The 19,184-nt window shown below is 38.9% G+C and overlaps 2 protein-coding genes across 2 annotated transcripts; one reads left to right on the top strand and one right to left on the bottom strand.

The window, feature by feature from the left end:
* Positions 1 to 378: 378 nt before the first annotated feature.
* LOC131024263 (flowering time control protein FCA-like) lies at positions 379 to 9,825 on the top strand. Its single transcript, XM_057953785.1, has 19 exons — positions 379 to 1,237; positions 1,790 to 1,857; positions 2,016 to 2,094; positions 5,737 to 5,819; positions 5,896 to 5,947; positions 6,100 to 6,167; positions 6,386 to 6,452; positions 6,676 to 6,755; positions 6,848 to 6,912; positions 7,118 to 7,177; positions 7,279 to 7,429; positions 7,546 to 7,626; positions 7,704 to 8,219; positions 8,315 to 8,515; positions 8,591 to 8,761; positions 8,841 to 8,879; positions 8,994 to 9,044; positions 9,127 to 9,163; positions 9,258 to 9,825. The coding sequence occupies exons 1-19, from the start codon at positions 493 to 495 to the stop codon at positions 9,263 to 9,265; spliced, it is 2,622 nt and encodes an 873-aa protein (XP_057809768.1). The 5' UTR covers positions 379 to 492; the 3' UTR covers positions 9,266 to 9,825.
* Positions 9,826 to 15,902: 6,077 nt separating this feature from the next.
* Positions 15,903 to 18,201, bottom strand: LOC131024262 (dicarboxylate transporter 1, chloroplastic-like). The gene is made up of 3 exons (XM_057953784.1): positions 16,953 to 18,201; positions 16,661 to 16,882; positions 15,903 to 16,472 (listed from the first exon to the last, which is right to left on the bottom strand). The coding sequence occupies exons 1-3, from the start codon at positions 18,015 to 18,017 to the stop codon at positions 16,110 to 16,112; spliced, it is 1,650 nt and encodes a 549-aa protein (XP_057809767.1). The 5' UTR covers positions 18,018 to 18,201; the 3' UTR covers positions 15,903 to 16,109.
* Between the last annotated feature and the right edge of the window lie 983 nt (positions 18,202 to 19,184).

Genomic DNA, 19,184 nt, shown 5'->3' with positions numbered 1-19,184 from the left:
ATGCAACAAATCAATCCTCCATCATACCTATGTCAAATTTATATGTATTTCATACAAAATAATGACTAGATGTATATTTTTATTTTTATAATTAAGAAAAATGGATATTAATGGACTATTTACAATTTAGATAATCCATAATCTTGTGAAATCAAATTATTAGGAAATGGAAAAATTAAAAAAAAAAATTATTAGGAAATGGAAATAAAATTTGATTTTATAGAATTGGCCTTTTGGAGCCCATCTCTGTTTTGGGTTTTCAAAATAAAATTTGGTAAACTGGATCATGAGTCCTGAAAAACCCAACGAAAGTTTTTTTTTTTTTTTTTTGAGCAGAACCCAACGAAAAGTTAGTAAACGGCGTCGTTGCATAGCCAAAACGATCATTTTATTCTGTTCATGATTCATTTCTCGGGTTCACTCTGCACAACAATCGTCAGCTTCAATTTTTGAAAATAATAGGGTTAGGGTTTTCCCAATTTTGCGATTTCCATGGAGAAATTCGATAGAAATAGAGGTACTGATAGGTACAGCAATAGCAGCGAGCCACCTTATCAATACAATTCAGGCGGCAGGCACTCCCGCGGCGGCGGAGCTCCATTTCACCAGCGTCACCAGGATGATTATCGAGGCGGCGGTGGCGGCGGAGGCGGAGGTGGCCGCGACAGTCCTCATAATTATCCCGGCGGATTTTCTAGTGGCGGCGGGAGGGAGAATAGTAGGGCGTTTGACAGTCCGCCGCCCTACCCATCTCGGCCTAGTGGCGGTGGAGGCGTGGTAGGAGGAGGATTGAGACCAATTGGGGATGGATTTGGAGTGTTTCGACCGCCGGTTGGTGCCGGAGATGGGTTTGGGCCGATGTGTGGCGCTGGGGGAAGAGGGTTTCGACCAATAGGAGGGGGAGCTGATGCTACTGGATTTCGACCAATAGGAGGGGGAGCTGATTCTGCTGGATTTCGACCAATGGGCGGCTTTGGGGGTGATGGTGGGAGGTTCCCGCAGATGGGTGGTGGTGGTGGTGGTGATGGTGGTGGAGAGTTTCCACCAATGGGTGGAGGTGGTGGTGATGGTGGAGGTTTTCGAAGGTCGGGTGGCAGTGATGGTGAAGCTGGAGGCTTTCGACCAATGGGCGGAGGCGGTGGTGATGGTCCAGGCTTTGGTTTTGATAACTATGGGGGCCCCCCCACTCCTCTCTCGGGCCAAAAACGTGGTTACTCTGGTAGAGAAAGATCTCCAGGTACTTTATGAGTTCGAGTAATTTTATTTTATTGGACTGTAGCTTAAAGTTTAGATTGCATCTTGAGGTTTTAGCTTGTTGTGTGGCCAAGTTTAGATGAAATAGTGAAAAAAAAGGTAAATTTGAAATTATTTGTTAATGACGGTCTAAAAGAGTTCAGTAGACAATTAACTCAAAGGATTTAATACTAGACAGAAGTTCGGAATCTTTAATAAGGCTCCATTTCTTGAAATTTCGTAATGTACGTACTTGATGAGTTCTTGGAGATAAGGAAAGCTGAAATCTAATTGGGTATCAGAAAAGTTTTCAAGTTCTATTTTGACTTATTCAGTTTTTTCCTTTTCAAAATTTAACTTCCTTATGGTTCTTGATTATGACCTTAATATGCATATTTTGAATACTCGATGGTGCTGTAAACTGTAGATAAATTGAAGCTACTATGTCATGCGCATTTTTTTTCCATGGCTCTGTAATGTATTGTTCTTTGTGGTTCACTCCCAACTATATTTTTTACGTATTAGTTGAAATAATACAATTTCTTTGTTTTTTTAGGCAGAGAAGGAGCTAATTTTGCCAAACTCTTTGTTGGGTCTGTTCCAAGGACAACCACGGAAGACGATGTAAGTTATTTGCATTGATTAGTTTCAATTCTCGAATTTATACATGATTGATGATCATTTAAGGACATGCTCTTGAACTTCTATTTCCAGTGATTTAAAAGTAAATGCATTCTATTGTTGTTACTGAGGCATATTTATTATTTGTTTTGTGTTTATAGATCCGACCGCTATTTGAAAAACATGGGCGTGTGATGGAAGTTGCTCTGATCAAGGATAAGAGGACTGGGCAGCCACAAGGTATGTTATTATGCTGTGTTTTACTCAATTGAAATTTCTTTGCAAGTGTCTTTTCAGGTCCTTTGGAGGGCTGAAGGAAGCCACTGTAGCCTTATGTTTCTCGTCAGTTGTTCATTCGCCTTCTTCTTTTCTGTACATACTCCATCATCCCAAGAAGAAGACTAGATTAAATATTACATAAGTTAATCATTGTATACTAATGAGGGAGAACAATTTTGGCCTTTGTAGACCTCTTTAGATGTGCATAGTCTAGAACATGTTAATTTTGCTTTACACTAAATTCTTTGACAAAAATCTGTTGTTGTAACATGGGAGACAATAATCTGAATTTGATCTCATGAATCGGTTAGAATTAATTTTCTACATATCGCGATAGCTTGTTTTTCTTCTTCTTGAATGAGTTAAATGGCTTTACTTTTATAAGCTGCTCTGCATGGTTTTAGTTAGTTGACATTTTTCTTATGTATGCTGAATTTGGAGAGATTGATATGAATGTGACGTGATAAGATCTATTCCGTAGTTGCAGTTCTTAGCATTTTTCTCTCCAATATTGTGCATTAATCATTTTATGGATGTTTGGTGTATTGCAAGTTATTGTTACTGGCTGTGGTGAAATTTGTATATCTCTCCCTCTCTCTCTTTATTTTTAGTATACCTTCCAAGTCTGGTTGTTTTAAAAAAAATTAACATGATTGTTGTTTAATCAGGATGCCTGTATCTGCTTGTTCTTAAAAGCTTGGATTAGCCATAGTAAATACTTCATGACTCATGCCCACTGGTCTGAACACACGAACAACAACTCTTTGCATTTTCCTCTTTTGTATTGTGCATTAATCATTTTGTGGATGTGTGGTGTATTGCAAGTTATTGTTAATGGCTGTGAATTTGTATCTCTCTCTTTTATTTTTATTATACTTTCCAAGTCTGGTTGTTTCAAATTAACATGATTGATGCCTAACCAAGATGTCTGTATCTGCTTGTGCTTTAAAAGCTTGGATTAGCCATAGTAAATAATTCATGATTCACGCCCACTGGTTTGAACACGAACAACTGCCTTCGTTGTTTCTATTTCATTGTTGAGAGCTTTAATTCTCCTTGTTATCTTTAGTATACTATTTTGTATTGAGGTTGTGCTTGTTAGTGGGATTTATTTGCTTTGTGTTTATATTGGCACCATACATGTATCTCCTAGATTTTGTGTTTGTTGCATTGATTATTTAACTGATGTGGACTCCATGCAATTAGTTTTGCCTTGGATCAGTCCAGCGAGCCAGTAATATTGTTTTTTAGGCCTATTTGTTAAAATCAACTTCTTTGATGTGTTTTTATGCGCAAAGCCATTTGTTCAACTGAACATGTTGGCTTTTGTAACATCACACATTTGTTGATTGGATGTGGTTTGATAATGGTGATGATTGTATGGACGCAATAAATGTCTTGCTAGCTCTTATCTCCACATCTCTCCTCTCATTGTTTTGTAAAAGGTATATACATGTATGAAGGGATGGCAATTTGGTTTCACTCTTTGTCACAAATTTCATGAAAGCGAGCTACTTAAGCAGCTATTGATTTTGTGTTCTACTCTGTTATATCACGTTTGTATTTAATGATTGGACATGGACAGCTACTCAATCTAGTTATGTAGACCATGATTTTCAATCATATATCTTTTCATTGTATGATTTTGAGACCAACCAAAGTGGTACAGCATAAATAATATTTTAGTCTCAAGACACTATTTTATCCCTTTGATAGTGATGTGGATGCTGATTAAAAATCTGGTTGGATGCGTTGTATTGATCTAGACTTTATTTTGGTGTAATGGATAAGTAGTATTGTGGTGTAGGGTTTTGCAAGAGTGTATCTGTTTGAGTCTCTAATATTTCAAATGTGAGTGGATCTTGCTGGGTTATTTATGAATGAAGACGCTATTGTTAGCTCCATAGATGTAGTTTGTTGAATGGAGATCCTATGGCTTGTTTCGTGGATGCATTTTTTTTTTTAATGGATTAGTTTATTTCAACTTTTATTCATATGGATATTCAAACCGAATGCAAATGAGATACAGCGTTTTAGGTGACTGATCCAATCATGCATTGGTTCATATTGCAATCCTTGTAGTATTTCACATGATGTGATGAATGAGAGCTATTTGTCTTGTTAGACGAGCACTTGATACATGGTGCATTGAAATGTTCTCCTAGTAGCAGGACAATCTCCAACTGCTGGCAGTCCCGTTTAATTGTCACTTCATTTTTCCCTAAACAACTATTCATGCTTCTTAATTCGTTACGCTTTGTGCTTTGGTACATTTTACGACTTCAGTAGTTCTTTTGCAGTTTGGTGGTGAATGATTGTTGCCTTATGACTTTTACAGTTGAGTTGAATTTGGGATAGTGTCTTTTTATTATATCTGTTTTCTTGGAGTTCCTTTCTTTTGCTAAGATTGATTGTAATTGAACTAATTCAATGAAAAAGAGTGAGCATTGATACGTCAATATTGCTGTGATACCTGTGGTTGTGCTATTTCTGTTCTTTGGATATTTAATTTGATTTTTGTGGAATGCTGCTCGTTTTGTCCGTGTCTGGTACCTTTATTTACTTTATTTATTTTGTAAATGGCGATTTATCTGCTTGTAGAGAGTGATTTTTCTTAAGAAAGATAATCTATGTCTGTTACAGTTATCATAGTTCGGTGATGCTATTACAACTTGTGCATTAGCTATCTTCTCAAAGTGTTCCACTTATTTTGACATTTGTGTATAACGGTTGTGACTAGTTTAAATTTCTTCTCAAATTGTCAGTGGCAATGATAATCGTAGTGGCTAATAGGCCTTTCTAGACTATTATAATTCCTTGTGTTTCCTTTCAGACACTCGGGTATTATGTAATTCGCATTTATATTTAAATGGACCATCTATGAGTACATTTTATGTTGAATCAACTTAATAAGTTTGCATGCGTTAATGACTTGGCACTTGGTAGTGAGTTAATTTTCTGCTCCTCGCTAGCTTATTGTTCAATATTAGTTGGTGAATACTTTTTTTTGTCTTACTTAATGAGTTTATTTCTCTTATTACTCAGACGTGTAGTTATGTGTACATTTCATGAGCAAATTGATGATATGTGATCTCTTGGTTTTTGGTTGGCTAGTTGCGCATAAAATTATCTTGTTACGAGTGAAGACTTAGAGAATGTTTGGCATGTCGGTGACAATTTGATTTTTGTCGATGGTTATGGTAATTATCTGATGAAGATCCATTGTTTAACGTGTGCTATCCATTTAATCTCTTTTTACTTTGTCTTTGTCTTTTTTTAGTAGGACATTGTTTGTCTTTTTTGAGTTGGACCTTTTTTTTTGTCTTTAATTATGACAGAATGTAACTTTAGCTGTTGTTGTACCTTGTTTGTTGTTGTCTTATCGTCTATGAGTTTGACCTTTGGAACAATGTGGGTTTCTATCGAGATCCATCTAGTGCATCTTAACGTGATATATATGAAGGATTTTTTTTAATATTATTTTGGCTTTAGTATTTACGTTAAACAATTTATTTTAAGCTTTAACATTACTGCACCTTGTTTTATTCGGACGAAGGAAGAATATCATTGTAAACTGTGGGTGCCAACCTTTGGCTTGTGCAGGATGCTGTTTCATTAAATATGCTTCTCCCGATGAGGCAGATAGGGCAATTGGCTCATTGCATAATCAGTACACGTTACCTGGGGTATATCTTTCTGTCAGTCTCTTAAATGCCTATAACTTACACTTGTATATGTATCATTTATTCTTTGGTTACACAGGGAACGGGACCTATACAAGTCAGATATGCTGATGGAGAGCGAGAACGTCTTGGTGCGCTGATTATCTTGTCTTTCTACAATATTCAATGCTCAAATAATTTGTTTGTGAATATATTCATCGCTTTTGACTCTTCTATTAATCTTCATGGGGGATTTGATACTTTTAGTTACTTGTGAAATTTTGGTCTTTAAATTCGATCTCAGGTGCAACCGAATACAAGCTGTTTGTTGGGTCCTTGAACAAACAAGCTGTTGAGAAGGAAGTTGAAGAAGTATGTTTTGCTGCTTAGAGCTAGCCTTTTGCTTCTTTTAGCCTTATACATTGATTGTTGCATTTCATGGCTGAAATTATTCTTGTTCTTTTGGCACCTTATGTGGCTTGTTAGTTCAATTAATTTATCGTAATACTATTTGTTTGTTACTGGCTTTATTTAAATTCTGTGAAACATTTACTGTTTGAATGATGACAATGACTGGCATTACTCTTCAGATCTTTTTACCTTATGGTAGAGTCGAGGATGTCTATCTTATGCGTGATGAAATGAAGCAGAGTCGGGGTATGTGGATTTTTATTTTTGTTTTTGTTGAATATGTGATGTCAATATCCTTGACAATTCTTTTGATTCAGGAATGGGACTTCAACTTATAGTATAAGCTGAAAAAAAAATTATTTTGCCTTTTATGTCACTTTAAGGTGGTGTGGTATGGTAGGACATGGGAGTTATAGGCGATTACACGTCTTGTTTGTGTTAATTTTCTTTTATCTCTGACCTTTTGCAGGTTGTGGATTTGTCAAATACTCTCAGAGAGATATGGCACAAGCGGCCATCAATGCTCTAAATGGAATATATATTATGAGAGTATGTTCCCTTCATTTCCTCAATGGTGGTTTAATTTCAGATATCCATTTTGTAATCCGTGATAAATGTACTGTTCGGTTTATGTATCACAGGGCTGTGATCAACCGTTAACTGTTAGATTTGCTGATCCTAAAAGACCTAGACCTGGAGAGTCAAGGTAGCTTTTGCACATAAATGCACCTAACTTGTTTGACCATAATTTTATATGGAGTTTGAAAAATCATAATTGAATTGTGAGTATCATATAATTCCGAACTTCTAAAAGCATAACTAATTATGAAAATAATCTCGCCTGTTCTTCTCCTTCTTTAGGGAGTCATAAATGCACCTAACTTGTTGGACATCTTTTTGTCCTTCTGCAGAGGTGGTCCTTCTTTTGGTGGACCCGTTACTGGCCCTCGATTTTCTGCCCCTGGGATCAGGTATTTTCTTGTAATTATACTTGCTGCTAACATAAAGCATTTAAATTTCAAAGGCTTTAAGATTTTGAGGTTTAATGGAACCTCCTTGTGATCTTCTCTAGACCTCCACTAGATCATCAAGAGCCATTTCGTGGCCCCAATCCTAATTCTTGGCCAAGCCCGCAGAATCTAGGACCGCATGTTGGCAACCAAGGTTATGCTAATCAGTTTCAGCCTAGGCCGCCCGGGAATATGGCCGTTTCCTCTACTCCAGTAAGAGCACGAAAAGTCATTCCTATATTACTCGCTATATTTAGGAGTGGTCGCTCTTTCTTTCCATTCTTCCTCGCCTTCCAAGATATTACTTATGTTTTCTGTGGCCAATCCAGGGTCCTGTAGGAGCTATTCCTGGTAGCATGGACGGTTCATTTCCCGGACCAACTGTCTCGTCTGCACCTATGTCTCAGTTTGTAAGTTGGAAAATTAAGCTCTACCGTATGGAGCATCTTATATTCGAGACACTAATCTCAGTTTCTATTATTTCCAGAATTATAACCATTCCGCACCACAAATTCCATCTTATGGCTCAAAGCTATCTCCCGGGCAACGACCTCTTCAGTCACCACAGCCTTTGCCACAACCTGTACAGTTACCTCCATCAAATGCGACATCTTTCTCCAACATTCACAGTTTGCCGGGATCACAGAAGCAACCTGGTCAGATACAGACCCCATATAGTCAGGCCCTGTCATCACAACCTCTGCCTGGACAGAATGGTCAGCACTCTATTTCCCCCCAGTTACAAGTGCAGCATAGCGCGTCGTCTGCTCACAGACAAGCTCCCGGAATCGGGAATCAGCCACAGTATCCTCAGCAACATCAACCTTTTAATCAGCCGCCTTCGGAGTTGGCTCAAATGCTGTCACAACAGAAACAAACTCTACAGGCTACCTTCCAGTCTTCTCAACAAGTCCTAAATCAGTTGCAACAACAAGTGCAGCAGCGACAACCGGCGAATCAAAATCTAGCAACTCATCAGGGTCAACTAGCTGCTAAACAGCAGGTATTGGTTGTATGTATGTTGGAATTGTTTTGTTTTATGCTCCTTCGCCACTTAGCTTTGTAAACTTATTAAAGAAACTTTTTTGTTCTCTCCAGTCTCCTTGGCCTGGAATGCTATCTCAGCCCATTGCGAACACCACTGGTACGCAACCAGCTGGAGATTTAACTACCACTACGACTACCGTCTCATCCGCCATCACTGGTGGTACTCCTGCTGCTGCTACAAGCAATTGGTCCGAGCACACGTCGCCTGATGGATACAAGTACTACTACAACAGCTTAACTGGTGAAAGCAAGGTGAAATATCATATCGTATTATATGTTTATGCCTTGTTCAGAAGGACCCTTTTCATTTAAAGTTTACTTTGATAGTGGGAGAAACCCGAGGAGCTGGCGCTAAATGAGCACCAGCAACAGAAGCCGTCTAACCCGCACCCTCAGTTGCATTCACACCCATCAGGACCATCAGTGCAACAGGCTCCTCAAATGCAAGCTCAGATCCACAACCAAGCCAAGCCATTTCAGCAGGCTGCTCAATCATCGGTCAGTATATATGTATATATAAATATACAACAGTGGAATTTCATGATTGTAATTCGTACTCCTTTCTTTCAATATTCAGTATCATGTCCCTGGATTTTCTGCAAAACAAGGTACTAAGGTAAGGAGTGATCGGATACGTTGTGTTCTTTCCTTTTGGCTATTTGAAAAACTTAATCCACTTTCCTGACACCACGTTGTCTTCACTATCTGTAATGGCTGTTGGAATTTTTAGGAAATTGGGTATGCGCAAGCTCCAGCAAATGATCCTGCGCGATATCAGCAGGTTGGAGTCGAAAAATCAGACACCCCTGTTTCTTTTTCATTTCTATATTTTGAGGTTTTAAATATATTGCTTATTCTGTCAGGCGTCTCAGGAGTGGATGTGGAAGAATAAGCATTCAGGTTTCCACTATTCTGCTATTTTCATGTTGAGCTCCCCCCTCCTATTTTAATTTAAACATTGAAGTTTGAACCATGTACCTGTTTCTGTTTGCAGGAGTGTGATCCAGATGAACAAATGATGGCTACTTTGCTACCCACATTCGGGCGAAATACGAGGACTACCGAAGTTCCTGAACATAAGAGAATCGAGCGTGCCTTCCCTTTTCCTCTCCTGTTGGCAATCGTGGCATGCTCATTACCCTGCCCGTCACAAACTCATCTCTCTATCATCTTTCTGTCTCAAGTAACCCTACCTACTGTTGTTATATCATAAATTGCTGTTGTAGCAATAATGTGTTTCTCCTCAGCTGTAACAGATTTCTGGGCTCGGTTGGGATCGTCTCGGCAAACTAACCTGCTAGTGTACAAGTTAATCAGCAACCTGAGCTGGTGCTGGAAAACTAGTTTTCAGCTCTCACATATAACATATTGCTTAGGCTTAGCAGCACCCTTTATCTATAATCCAACTCAGACTCAAACTGAAGCTCAAAAAACTCAAACTCGTTCCTATTTAATGTCTCAATTCTTGTACGTGATCTTTAATTTATATTTTAACTTTGAATTTAGAATGGAATAGTTTCTATTTTAATAGGTTGAATGAATTAATTAAATAGATTATATTACTATCTGTTTTGAATTATTGGATCTTGTTCTCCAACAACAGAGTGAGCCGCTTGTTGAAATCGTTTGTAAACGTTCTCCATCGACTTCGTTTGTGGTTGCCTAAATATTTAATTTGGAGTTATAATGTAGAAGAATTTGATGTTTCTAATACCAAAATGAAAGCAGATGAAAAGTTTTCCTTGTTGAAATCGTTTGTAAGCAATTTATATATTGAAGTTTAGATAACGACAATAAAAATCGCTTGTATGTTCACATTGTGTAGATAACGACAATAAAATTGTCTCTCAAGCGATCAACGAAAATTCTCTGAAAATTAATCTGCAAAATGAACATCCAAACTTGTACTCTCTCCTTTACGAGTGTGTATTATTTTTGGTGACACGAGTTTTAATAAATATTAGGTGAGTGTATTGTGAGTAGAGAAAGAAATCCACTTGATTGTAGTATCATGTGGTGAGGTAGTGTCCAAAATAAAAAAATACATTCTTGTTGGATGTACTGAAATGACAAAAGGTTCACACTTTTATGGGACGAAGAGAGTTGCAATTTCATACATAATGTATTTGGGATGAGTACGCATACATTATGTGAATTTTATTTTCTGCGTTTTATTGGGGTCTCGCGTGTGCCTCGTCACCCTCTTTCTCCCATCGAAGTGGTTTGGCATCGTTCGGTTGATCCCTGGGTCAAGCTGAATATTGGTGGCTCTATTCGTGGTGATCCGGAGGTTATGCATTGTGGAGGGGTTATTCGTACAGCGTCTAATACAGTGTTGGGGTGTTTTCACTTTTCGCAGGGTCCTGGTGCTGCTTTTGAGGTCGAGCTTATGGCCCTGATTTTTGGTCTAGAGAGCATATGATTTTGCAGGGCTGGGATAATATTTGGGTTGAGTCTGGCTATATGTTTGTTGTTCTCTTACTGCAGGCTCGGTCCTCTCATGTCCCTTGGCGCTTCAAAAACGTTGGAATCGAATTTTGGCTCTTACTGAAGGGATTCGTGTTCAGTCCTCCCATACCTTTCGGGAGGGTAATCGGGTTGCTGACTTTCTTGCTTCCTCTTTTAGGCTTGAAGGTTGGTAGAACGGGCCTATCCCAAACATCTATCAACATGTTCATGATGATGTTGCCCGCTGCTTCTGTCGCATGGCATAATTGATGGTGGATCTTGCTTGGATGCGCTATTATCCAGGGACGCTCTCTTTCTTTTTTACTCTTTGCCCTGGGTCATGTGCATGTTTTCTTTATGGGGGCGGGGCTTCTTTTTTTGACGCTTTGCTCTTTGGTTTGCCTGTGATGGGTCTCTTGGTTTTCTATGTGGGGAAAATGGACCCCTCATATTGAGTATTTGCTTGTTCTTAGGTGCCCAACACATGCTTATGATTGTTTTACTATGGATTCTGGTGCTGTGTTTGGTCTAGACTGTTTTTCCTGTCTCTCTCGGTCTTTATGCTTCCTGTGCAGTGCTATTGGTATAATGTTTTGGATGCAACACCGTGATGAGCAATTTTTTATCGTGATTTGTCCGGTAGATGCTAGGGGGAGTGTTCTCATTGTATGAGCCTGTTATCTTACACTACAAGAAACTGGGCAATTAGCGAGGGAAATTCCGTCGCTAATGCCCAAAATTCCGTCGCTAAAAACAATCACCGACGGATGACCGATGGAGACCGTGAGTCGCCTTAAACGTGGTCGCTAAGTCGAATACCGACGGAATTATACGTCCATCGCTAATTTTCCGACGAAGGCGTCATCTGAAATAGTGACGAAATTTTCCGTTCAGTAGCTAATTTCTTTTTATTTTTATTTTTTTTTTATCAATCTAGCTTTATTCCCCACAAGTATTTTGGTATTTATAATGCATTTTGAATTTAATTGCATACGTTAAGACGAACTTTCCAGTGAGTCACCCATCTTAGTTGTGCTTGATTTCCAGTGAGTCACCCATCTTAGTTGTGCTCTAAGTCAAGCACGCTTAACCTTGAAGTTGCTTTCGACTAGTCATCAATACAGAACACGCGTATTATTGATATAACTAACACATATTAATTCATTTAAGCTCTATTTCAATATATAATATCATTTATTCATAACTTTAGAATATGTCGAGATGATATCTAAGACTTGTGGTGCCGACGAAAGAATGACGGAAAATATACGATCGAATTTAAAATAATAAAAAAAATTAATATTATCGTTAATTGAAGAAATATATTATTGTTGAAAATAACAATAAATTTTAAAATATTCTCAATAATTTAAAAATAAGAAGAAAAAAAACGGAATATTAACTAAAAAATAATAAAATATTTTTATAAAAATAAATAAAAATAACAAAAAAATGAATAATATTTACCGACGGATTATTTTCCATCGCTAACTGAAATTTTAAAAAAAAAAAAAAAAAAAAAAATAATATTTAACGACGGATTATTTTCCGTCGCTAATAATTCCATCGCTATTCGGTCGGTAAGATTAAAAAAAATAAAAAAATAATATTTAACGACGGATTATTTTCTGTCGCTATTCGGCCGGTAAATGTAAGAAAATAATTAAAAAATAAATAAATAATGAAAAATAATATTTAACGACGGATTATTTTTCGTCGCTAATAATTCCGTCGGTAAACTTTTAAAAATATCTTCGACGAAATTTCGCCGTTGTTTCGTCGGTAATCACCGACGGATTATTTTCCGTCGGTAATTCCGTCTGAGTCCGGTAAGTTTTTTTGTAGTATTATCTCTACCTTGTATATTATGTTTCGGTTTAAACTTATGATAGCTCTGGGTCTCTGCTCCTCTGATGGTAGGGATGACAATCTACCCGTGAGTAACGGATATCCGCGAAAACCTGAACCTATTAGGGTGGGTTTGGATACTACTTGATATCCACGGATAGTTTCGTGGTTGCAATTCACTATCCATTTAGTTCGTGGGTATGAGTTTGGATACTTACTATCCATACCCGCGAAACCCGTTTACCCGCAAAAAATGCCCGTCAAGTATTCGTAAATTACCCGTCAAATATCCACAAAAAATTTCATAAAATATGGGCTTTGAATATATATTTTGAGATTATGGACTAGCATATTATATCTTAAAATAGGCCCAGACAGAAACTGAACCAAGACCCAAACTCTAATAGTCTAATTTAAATTTGAATTTTGTTGAACAATTATAGAATTTTGTTGGATTTTATATTTTAGTTGATGAATTTGAATTTAAACATTGTTCTTTGTGGATTTCAACATGTGGATTTGAACTATGTTATTTGTGTTGATTTATTTATTTTTTCTATTAAATTTGTTGTAAATTTATATTTAAATTTTGTTTCGTGGATATCCGGCGTATAGTAGGTGGCGGGTATCCAGCAGATAGTGGGTATCCGGCGAATAGCGGGTGACGGATACCCGCCGGATAGCGGGTTCGTGGATACCCGACGGGTAGCGGGTATCCGCGGGTAGTGGGTATGGATACCATTTGATATCCATGGATAGTTTCGTGGTTAAAAACCACTATCCATTTAGTTCGTGGATATGGGTATGGATAGTCACTATTCGTACCCGTCGTACTCGATTGCCATCCCTATCTGATGGTTCATTATGAGCATGGGAAACCACGCGAGAACATTTTAGTTTTCCACCAAAGGGTTCATCTCGTGACCTTAGCCTTTGTTTCGTGTAATCATTTGGAACCTCTTTGTTTTCTAATGAGATCTAATTGTAAAGGCTTCTGCATTAGGGAATTCACTCCTAGCGGAGAATTGGGTCTGATCGGCTTAAATTGTATAATCTCATTGTTGCTTTTTAAGGCCTTATCTTTGATCACTGCACGGGGGGTGTTTTTCTGGGGAGGCTTAGTTTGGGCTGTGTTGTGTTTGGGGAGTGGAATCCCTAGTGAACTTTCTTTGGCCGATGTGGTTGTCTCTCGAGAACAAGTATTTTTTCGTTTATGGGGGTTTGTTTTCTTGGTCTTGGCTCTGTAGTGCTTGTTTGTTCCTCTTCTTGTTCGGGTGTTCTGTTTTTGCAGGTGTCCGTTGGTGCTATTGGGCACTAAGGATTTTTCTCTGGAGCTTTGGGTGTTTTGCTTTCGGTGTAGGTGGAAGGAGTTTCATGTTGCTTCTGCATTGGTGGCTGTCGGCGGCCCGTTCGTGTTGCTGGCAATGACCTTCGGTGGTCTTTGTGGTGGTTGCTTTGTTTTGGCTGTTTCGCGTTCTTTCTCACGTAGTTAGTGGTCGGTGGCCTTTGTTTGTTTCTATTTTTGTTGTTTCTTCAACTTTCTTTGTTTGGTTGTTTTACTTTCAATGGGCTCTGTTGTTTTTGAGGTCCGGCCCTTAATTTGCGCCTGTGCTCTCAAGGGTTTTCGTCTCTGTACGTTGTTTTTTTCGATTTCAATAAAATTTCTATTTCAGCAGGGATGAGTACGCATACATATATATATTAAATAAATATGGATGATTGACCATAGGGATGGAAATTAGGGTATCATGTATCGGGTATACTCAATCTGACTCAATACCGAGTATAAGAGTACCCAATACCAGAAAAATTAGGGTATAAGGAGGTATCGGGTATTAGGTATATTCGAATTAACTGATTATTTGTTTTTAATTTTTTAATTAAATACCCCTACCGCATGCTTCTGAAATAGACTGGCTGGCTTGTGATGACTAATGTATTTTGGAGACATGTGATACTATTGTTGGCTCAAGTTTGATCTGTTTTCCGTTGAATGCATAAAAAGCATTGTTCATTTTCGTGAGGTGGTTGTGCGTTTGTGTTGGCGTTCAACTATCAGATATTGTTGGAAATCACTTTAACTTTGTTGGCTAATTTTGGGTACAGAATAATCGACTTGGGTATCTGATTTTGATGTTGGGTAGCGTTTTTCAGATTGGGGTATCCAATTTTTTTGGATAGGGTACCTAACCCGACCCGATTCCCACCTCTAATACTAGCTCGTCATTATTCTCCACCTACGATTAATGAATCCATATAATCAATTTTACTAAAATTATTTTTATAATTTCTAATTTTAAATTATAATGTAAAGTGATATCGAAATTTAATGGGCTACAAACTAATTAATAAAATATCTGAAGCATTTATCTAATTGCGTGAAAATACACAAACTTTGCCAAAAATCCATATTTGACGCGAAGTTAGGATTTTACATTTTAATACATCAACTTTCGTTGTTGTCCAAATTTGACACGACTTAATTCTTAAAAATTCAAAAAACAACAATTTTTTGTAAATAATTATACAAAGACCCACTTATGTTATTATTTGGGATATTTAAACCAAAACAAGATATTTCCTTATGATGTTTTCTTTTAATCTCTGATTCGCGCCTAAAATGGTTTAAAAGAAAACATCATAAGGAAATATATTGGTTTGGTTTAAATGTCCCAAATTATAACATAAGTGGGTCTTTGTATAATTATTTACAAAAATGGGTTGTTTTTTGAATTTTTAAGAATTAAGTCGTGTTAAATTTGGACAACAAAGAAAGTTGGTGTATTAAAATGTAAAATCTCAACTTCGCGTCAAATATGAATTTTTGGCAAAGTTTGTGTATTTAGGTGCAATTTTCCCTTTATCTAACTAACCTCTGAATTAACATAAAATAGTTGGCATGTTCAGATAGTAGACAGAACCCAGCCCAATAGAAACTTAAGTCTTAGCTCCATCAGTTATCTTTCAAATTTGCCCAACTATTAAAAGGCCCAAGCTAGTTCAACTCAATTTCATGGATGAGTTTTCTAAGGCACACTTCAAATATTTGACATTATCATCATTTTAAACTCATGCTAAATTAACAATCTACGAGTAGATTTGCCTTCACATATTCATTTAATTGCATTCAATTTAATATGCAAAGAATAGAAATTAATAAATTCAATTTATTTAAATCATTGTTAAATTATTTTGTTGGAATTGAAAAAAAAATACATTCTCAAATCGACTAAAATTCTAAGTTCAACATAATTGAGAAAATTATACACATCTAGAGGTCTAATTCTCCGAGAAAACTGATCCCCAATAATAAAACGTATCAACTTATGAGTGAAAAAGGACATGAAAATTAATAATTTTCATTGCTGCATAGTGCATACCATGAAAAAAAAGGAAAGATGTTACATTAGAAAGGAGAGCAGTTGAATGGTGTTGTGTAGCAACAATAAACACCTTGATTTGTATACCAAGTGACCAAAACTTGTAAAATCCTGATTCTGTTGGAAATCTGAAAAAACTCATTTATGTGAAAGATAGAGTGGAGGCAGTTCTACCACAAGCCAATGGCCTTCCACCAGAGGCCTCCAACACCAAGCCAAATGACAAGATTGACGACTGAGATAAGGAAGCCGTAAGCCCACCATTTTGCGAGTGGAACGTAACCTGCACCGTAAAACACAGGGGCTGATCCTATCCCATAATGAGTAATGCCTCCCATAAGATTGGAAAGGAAGGCCAGCACAACAGCACCCAGATACGGTGGAGTACCCAGAGCACTCGCTACAGATAAGAATGCTGTAAACATCGCACCAATATGAGCAGCCCCGCTCGCAAACAAATAGTGGGAATAGAAGTACAGTAGGACAAGAATGCCAAAAGATAGCTGCCACGAAAGACCCAATCCACCAACAAACTGCATACACAACAAAATCAAATAAGCAAGGAACAAAACACCAAAACAAAGATGATTCTAAATTCCAGACACAAATTATTACCAAAGCACCATATTCCTTGTTGGGGACAGTCAAAATCAAATTCTTGTGTGGGCTTACAGTTATAGTTAGTCATCATTATGTGATTGTAAGATAGAGGTAAGCAAACCTTGACTACAGTTTGGCTGAACCAGGTAATAAGGCCATATTTGTTTAGGTAGCCAGCCATTGCAATAAGTGCGGCAAACCATGTAAGTGTATCCCAAGCAACCGATTCAGATAGGCATTCCTTCCACGTTACCACCCCACTTACAAGGAGGACAGATAAACCAAGAATTGCAGCAGTGACGGCATCCACATTCAGGACACTACCGAAAATCCAGAGCCCCACCTGATATTTACATTATGAGTTAGAATTAAAGTTAGAATGCAGAGGCAGATTCATAGAAGCATTGGCATACCGTGAGCAGCAGAGTTGCAGCCATGATGATCTCGTTCTTGGACATGGGCCCCATCTTGTCCAAGTTGTCCCTTGCAAGTTTTGGAGCATCGGGACTACTCTTGACCGTAGGTGGATAGATTATATAGAGCAGGAATGGAACAACGATCAGCGACACCAAGCCCGGCACTATTGCAGCCTTGGCCCAATCCATCCATCCAATCTGCATACCTATAGTAGTTGCAGTAAGATTAGCAGCCAAGGGATTTGCAGCCATGGCAGTGAGAAACATAGACGACGAAATCACAGATGTTTGAAAGCATGTGAGCATCAACCAGGAACCCAATTTGTTCTCGGTCCCATCGCCTACATTACTACCACACGCCACGCAAAGCGACTTCACCAACGGCAAGAATATGCCGCCGGCCCTCGCGGACACCGACGGGATCGCCGGCGCCAACAGCGCTTCGCTGAACACCAAGCTGTACCCCAATCCCAGCGACGAGCTCCCAAACAGAGAAACAAACTGATACGCGATTCTGTTCCCCAATCCAGTTTTGATAAACCCTCGCGCGAAAAAGAAGGCTAGCGCGATCAGCCACGGGATAGGATCGCCGAACGCCGAGAATGCGGCGGCAAACGTCAGCGTCTTTGTTAAAACACATGCTCCCAGGCCCATCAAGGCCACGGCCCCCAGAGGCAGCGGTTGGGAGATGATTCCGACAATGGTGGCCAGGAAAATGGAGAGCAACTGCCACGCGATGCGGGAGACCCCGTCGGGGGCCGGGACGAACCATAGAATCACCCCCGTTGCGATGGAGGCCATCAGAGGCTTCATCGAAGCCCCCTGCCATGCCTGTGACTGAGGGGCCGCTGAAGCAGAGGCGACTGTTAGCGGTCGGCGTTTCTGGGCCCCAACCAAGAGGGGCGAATTTTGAAATTGAGGATTCGAGAAATTGTGGGTAGTAGCAGTGATTTTGGTGGGAGATCTAAATTGAAGGCGAAGAGATTTGGGGGAGCGGGAGCAGGGGTTGGATTGGGGGCGGAGGCGGATGTTTAAGGAGGGGGAGAGGGCTAGAGACGCCATCTCCGAGATTCAAATTCAAGCTTGCGCTGCGCGTATGTGAGAGAGAGAGAGAAGTTGGTAATTTAATATTTGAATCTGACAGAGTGGAGGCAGCTTTTTCACTTGGAAAACTCCGTCTTCTACATTTTGCAAACTCCGCCTGCCAAATGTCGTCACTTTTCTATAAATACACCAATTATACCAAATTTCAGTTTTTAATCCGATTTATTTTTTAATAAAAAAAAATACAGTATCAACTCTTAATCACTTTTCTAAGGAAGAAGTCAATTCTAAAAGTATCCACAGTGCTTGTTGCTTAAAGGGGTGTCTTAAGAGTGGGCCCCACCTAAGATACACTCCTCTCCAATGCTTTGTGTTTTAGGTGGGTGCTTAGATCCTCATTTCCACATAATTCATATTTCTACACTTTTATTTTTAAAATTAAAATTTCATTAAAATTAAAATTGAACATTACAATAATTAAAATAAAATTAAAAATATAATTAAAATACGATAATAAAATAAAAAATAACATAATTTCCTAATTTAAATAAGCCCTCGACGCTTGAGCACTTCTTGGACTAGGTGGTTGTGCAAGGCCAATTGCGCATCCGTCATACCCGTCGTGTCCTTGTTCAAGAGCTTCATATCCATCTCCTCCCGTTTCATCTCGGCTTGCATTTTTTTGACCTCGGCGATTTCCCCCGTTTTGAGAGCATGCTCCTTCATGCTTTCGGCCACCTTCTCGAGGGCGTCGGAGAATGCCGATCCTCCTCCCGAAGACCCTTCTCCCTTCTTCGCCTTGCCCTTGTCTCGCTTTGCCGCTTTTTGGCCTTGGGGTCTCGCCGTGACACTCGGCTCCGAAGAAGTAGTGGTTGCTCCACCATCGGAGCCCTTCGACTTTTTGGCGGAGTGGACATCCCCGGCTTGCGACGTGAATCTTTGGCAGTCACGAAGCACTTTCCAAGCTTTGACGTATGAGAATTGTTTCTTGAAATTCGCATCGAACATCGTTTGGGCTTGTTGGAAGATTTGATCGTCGCTCATACCACTCCCCCAATTGTCCTTGCAAGTGTTGTAGAAGCCCTCGAAGAATTTTGTCTCCCTTTGGACACGGGCGAAGTGGGACTTGAGATGATCCGACTTTCGCGGCGGCACTCCCGACGTATTGAGCGCGTTGAACTTCTC

Source organism: Salvia miltiorrhiza, chromosome 5, assembly GCF_028751815.1.
Source record: "Salvia miltiorrhiza cultivar Shanhuang (shh) chromosome 5, IMPLAD_Smil_shh, whole genome shotgun sequence".
NCBI lineage: Eukaryota > Viridiplantae > Streptophyta > Magnoliopsida > Lamiales > Lamiaceae > Salvia > Salvia miltiorrhiza.
Note: the sequence above shows the minus strand (reverse complement) of the source record. Positions and strands in the feature narration are given on the sequence as shown.